Raw genomic sequence first — 4,842 nt, forward strand, 5'->3', positions numbered from 1 at the left:
CCTCAAATGAGATTTCTTAAATCAAGATTTTTTTTTTAGGAGACAGAATCTCACTTTGTTGCCCCCGGTAGAGGTGGTGTCACAGCTCACAGTAACTTCAAACTCTTGGGCTTAAGCAGTTCTCTCGCCTCCGTCTCCTAAGTGTTTGGGGCTACAAGTACCTGCCACAATGTTCCGTTATTTTTAGAGATGGGGTCTAGCTCTTGATCAGGCTGGTCTCCCAACTCTTGAGCTCAGGTGATCTGTCCACCGTGGCCTCCCAGACTACTAGGATTATAGGCATGAGCTACTGCACCCAGCCTCGGATTTTTTTCAAGTGAGGCACAATGGCAGCAGGTTTGACTAGAAGCCTCATGCTAGTGTTTGAGCTGGTGAAAAAATTTATTTTTATTTTGGAGGATAAATCAGGAAGGTTTTACTTAGGTTGTTGACTTTGGGTGAAGGGGGTATATATTTTTAAGTAATAATCCCTCATCCTTCCAGTAAGTAAAGAAAAAATACCTAATCTCTCTGAAGTCTTTTCTCATCTACATTTTCATACACTCTAGACAATGCCATCCCCATCAAATCCTGGTTCAGTGATCCCAGTGACACAGCCCTTCTCAACCTGCTCCCAATGTTGGATGCCCTCAGGTAAGGAAAATGGGCTCTAGACACTTGGTTTTTTGAAGAAAGGAGGTGGTGGGGTATCCTAAGAGGGAGTAATAAAAGTTTGTCCTGTTTTAATTACTTACCTCTCTTCCCTTAAGAGCTTAGCATTTGGACCCAGTTCTTCTTACTCCAGAGTTCATCACTTTTAGCTATTGGGTTTTGGGGACATTGAACCCATCTCATCATGTGAAAATGGAGATAATTTCAGCCCCACATCTCCAGTGATGCTGCCTTACACTAGTGTTGTGAGGATATCAACTCTAAGGTACTCTACCAACGCAAGTTATTGTCATCCCAGGTTCACCGCTGATGTTCGTTCTGTGCTGAGCCGAAACCTCCACCAACATAGGCTCTGGTGACAGCTGCTCCCCCTCCACCTGAGTTGGGGTGGGGGGGAAAGGGAGGGCAAGCCCTTGGGATGCTGTCTGATGCCCTGTCCAATGTGAGGACTGCCTGGGCAGGGTCTGCCCCTCCCACCCTCTCTGCCCTGGGAACCTTGTACTCCACTTGGAGTCTGGATGGACTCGTGGGCAGGACTCTGAAGCAGCCTCACTCTGACTTGGTGTTCACACTCCATGGAAATCCCAGACTGGGACATAGGTGGAAGCCTAGGAGAGCCAAAACTGTCTGTGTGGAGAGGCAAGACTGGCCAGAGTGAGAGATGGACGGTGAACCAGGAGGCCTAAAGAGAAGACAAGTCAGCTTTGTTGTGATTTGATTTTTTAAAAACTCTTGTATAAAACTGATCTAACTCTTCACTCCTGCTCCAAGGGCTGGGCTGTGGGTGGGAGACTGGGACTTTGGGCCACTGGACTTTATCCAAATTTGTCCCCCCTTACTTTTTTCTCTCCCTAGATTTTTCTCAGACCTGAAACAAGCTTTCTCTCTTTTTTTCCTTTCCTTTCTTTTAAACCATGCATTATAACTTTGAAACGAAAGCTGCCCTAGGTCCTTCTCTGGGGTTTTGGGAAATGAAGGGAGGGGAGGCTATTCACATGTACCCTGTGCGGAGGCTGTTGGACCTAAGGGGTAAGGGGAAAGGTGGCGTTGAGTCTGGGAGTGGAGTAGCAATAGTCGACACCAGATGTTTTGGAGGGAAGGATCCAGAGATCAAGATAAACATCTTGATGGGGAATTGAAGAACACCTTCAGAACCATGGGCTATAAGATAAAAGGAGAAACCTGGACGCCCGAAGGGCGTATAGCTGGACAATAGCCAGGCGGGGGCTGGGCTTCACAGGCGAGCATGACATGGACAAGCTAAGCGAGCGCTGACCCTAGGCGCCTGGCTAACTCGTTGTGTTGGCCTACCTCGCGGGTCTTGCCCCTACTCGCCCCACCTCCTGGCCCTCCTTCCAAGCCGGCTCTACTTCCTCTCACCCGCCACGTGACGCTCCGCCCTTTTTCCGAGGTCACATGATATAAATGTTGAATGTGTTCCTCCGCGCCGGTGTAGTCCCTACCTTTCGGACCTCTTCTCCAGTCCTTACTGGTCCATTCATCCTGGAACTTAGGGTTCTAGACATCTTTCCAAACATCTATTTACTTTGACCTCATATTTCTGGAGACCGTCTCAGGGCACTATTTTGTTTTGGTGTCAACGGCCGCCTTCAGCGTAGAAACACGTTTTGTGAATAGCTAACCTTGTAATTCTCCCTGCTCTTCCTCTACGTTGTTTCCAAAAATAACTTGCAGAACCAAGTCATATGATTACCATCGCCTATCCTGTCCATTCCCAGTTTCATGGGTAAGGGGGTTAGAAGGTCAGAAAAAGGGTTTTCAGTTATTTTTGACAATAGCAAAAGCTTCATACGTCGCTTGCGTATTCCACAAATTGATGCCAAAGCGATTACGCTGATGGCGTGAGGGGGGCGGTCAGTGGGAGGTGCTACGCTGATAGCGTTATTGCCACTGAGCTAGTGGCGTACCTTAGCAGGCTGGGCAGCCCCCGATTGCCGGGGGCGGGGTTGGTGAATAGGGAAGTGGCGCAAATTTGTGGATCGCTCCGCTGAATCCTCCCGCGCGTCTCCACCGTCGCCACCGCCCCCGTCCTGGCCCCCCCCCTGCCGGGTTCCCGCAGCCCAGCCCGGTCCAGCCCGGTTCCCCGGGAGGATGAAGTTCGTGTACAAAGAGGAGCATCCGTTCGAGAAGCGCCGCTCTGAGGGCGAGAAGATCCGAAAGAAATACCCGGACCGGGTCCCGGTGAGGACAGTAGGCAGGGCCGAGGACTCGGGACGCTGACGCCACAGCCAGAGCTTGAGTTTGGGACTGGCTGCTCGATGATCAGGCTGCCAGCTGTGGCGGGGTTGGGAGCAAACCTGAAACTGCTGTCCCTGAGATCAAGGGTGAAAGGAGTCGGGGATAGCGACAGAGCAGAGGATGAAGGGATGTGGACGGAAGAAACCTTGGTATTGTAAGTGGAGGCCTAAAGGAGTTTGACAGCCTGAGCTTCACATGATCATCTCCCCAGTTAGCTAGGGTTGTGAGGGTGAAGCTCTAGCTGGCCCAGACGAGTCACCTATGATTAAGATGGTTTATTACGGGTCCCTGTTCTGGGATTGATCCTGGATATTTAGGTGAGCTCTAGACGGTGGGGTTAAGATCTCTGGTACTTACTGCTGCACCGCGTGTGCAGAGACAAAGAGTCTGGGGTAGATTTAGGTACTGAGATTATTGTTGCTTGAATTCTTGATAGGTGGAGCTGTGAGGCTGTATTTCTTACGTTTCCTAATTTTCATTTTTCCTTTATCAGGTGATAGTAGAAAAGGCACCCAAAGCTCGGATAGGAGACCTGGACAAAAAGAAATACCTGGTGCCTTCTGATCTCACAGGTGGGAATCTGACTCAAGGTCCACTTTACTTTCTGTGGGTGGGAGTACAATCTCTGTGGGAGGAGACTCTACCTAACAGCTGCTCTTTTGGGGATATTTATAATCTCTCTGACTTCCTCGGACTTTATTTCTTTGGCAGTTGGTCAATTCTACTTCTTGATCCGGAAGCGAATTCATCTCCGAGCTGAGGATGCCTTGTTCTTCTTTGTCAACAATGTCATTCCACCTACCAGTGCCACTATGGGTCAGCTATACCAGGTATGGTGACTGGGAAGTAGTGGAGCTTTGGAGAGGAGTCTTGCAAGAGCTTGAGGGGAAGAAAGTGGTTTGGTCAGAAGTTCTTGGATTAGCTGGCTTGGTTGTCCTAAGATTTCATGGACGTTCTGGGTTGGGGGTTTAGATAGAATTTTGGGAATAGAGGGGTAGGGAAGAGTTCCTACAGCTCACTGTAGGAACTGTTCTGATCAGTGGTCTCTCCACCCCTGCCCTATTTCAAAGCATCAGAGAACATTTTCAGATCTTTTGCTCAGGATTGCTATAGGAATGATACTGCTTGGCTGCTAGGGCCTGGAGTCAGTGAGGGGGAGAGTCAGGCACTGGTTTTGAGGGTCTTCAAAAATTATGTCTGGTTTAAATAACCATAGCCCGGTTGGCTGAACACCATTTTCTGTTTCACTCTAGGAACACCACGAAGAAGACTTCTTTCTATACATTGCCTACAGTGATGAAAGTGTCTACGGTCTGTGAAGCTGCTGCCCCTGAGGTGGGGGAGGGGCTCTCATTCTACAAAGAGAGAGGTGGCCCCTCTTCCTTGACCTCCTCCTCCTTCAGGCTCAAACACCATCTCTTTTCTTCAGGACCTGCACTTCTTAATGTTTGAGGCCTTCTCTCCAGCTTCTCTTAGCAGGAGTAATGGAAGAGATGGTCTCTTATACCTCTCCTTTCTCCTTTCTTCCCCTTTCTCTGCCTGCCTTGCCCACTCTGCTTTTGACTTCTTGATTGTCAATCTGTCACATTCAGTGATTGTTTTGGTTTCTGTTCCCTTTCTAACTGCCCAAGGGGCTGAGAACCCTGGCAATCCCTTCCTTTCGCTACCTTCTTTTATGGGGGTAGTTGGAAAGGACTGAAATTGTGGGGGGAAGGTAGGAGGCACATCAATAAAGAGGAAACCACCAAGCTGAACTGAATTTTTCCTGTGTTGTCCCCCTGCCCCTTTTTGTTTTTTAGTTTTATGGAGGTGCCATGGGGTTCAGTGGTGGGGAAAGAGGAGGAATAAGTGCAGGTTGGAAGGATAGAAGTATATTTTGTTTTATTCTGTTCATGTTGGGCTTTTCCATGTCTGTGTAAAGGGGATGATTTT

The 4,842-nt window shown here is 48.9% G+C and overlaps 2 protein-coding genes across 3 annotated transcripts in view; both read left to right on the forward strand.

The window, feature by feature from the left end:
- The window catches only part of CTDNEP1 (CTD nuclear envelope phosphatase 1), an 8,183-nt gene extending 6,594 nt beyond the window's left edge, over positions 1-1,589 (forward strand). Inside the window, exons 7-9 of one of the 2 annotated variants that reach the window (XM_023513966.1) lie at positions 549-633; positions 950-1,006; positions 1,240-1,589. In XM_023513966.1, the coding sequence (XP_023369734.1) occupies positions 549-633; positions 950-1,006; position 1,240 (143 nt within the window). In that variant the 3' untranslated portion in view covers positions 1,241-1,589. Of the gene's footprint in view, positions 1-548; positions 634-949 lie in introns of both variants that reach the window. The other variant, XM_003791176.2, reaches the window with a different exon arrangement.
- Positions 1,590-2,430: 841 nt separating this feature from the next.
- GABARAP (GABA type A receptor-associated protein) lies at positions 2,431-4,664 on the forward strand. The gene is made up of 4 exons (XM_003791179.3): positions 2,431-2,853; positions 3,404-3,482; positions 3,622-3,740; positions 4,164-4,664. The coding sequence occupies exons 1-4, from the start codon at positions 2,764-2,766 to the stop codon at positions 4,227-4,229; spliced, it is 354 nt and encodes a 117-aa protein (XP_003791227.1). The 5' UTR covers positions 2,431-2,763; the 3' UTR covers positions 4,230-4,664.
- The last annotated feature ends 178 nt before the right edge of the window (positions 4,665-4,842 follow it).

The sequence above is a fragment of the Otolemur garnettii genome, unplaced genomic scaffold, assembly GCF_000181295.1.
Source record: "Otolemur garnettii isolate 467f Iridium unplaced genomic scaffold, OtoGar3 scaffold00046, whole genome shotgun sequence".
Lineage (NCBI taxonomy): Eukaryota > Metazoa > Chordata > Mammalia > Primates > Galagidae > Otolemur > Otolemur garnettii.

Bases quoted from the DNA above. Each gene is read 5' to 3' on its own strand.
- GABARAP (XM_003791179.3), top strand. From the start codon at position 2,764: ATGAAGTTCGTGTACAAAGAGGAGCATCCGTTCGAGAAGCGCCGCTCT. The intron at 2,854-3,403 runs GTGAGGACAGTA...TTCCTTTATCAG, and splicing joins AATACCCGGACCGGGTCCCG to GTGATAGTAGAAAAGGCACC. The intron at 3,741-4,163 runs GTATGGTGACTG...GTTTCACTCTAG, and splicing joins CTATGGGTCAGCTATACCAG to GAACACCACGAAGAAGACTT.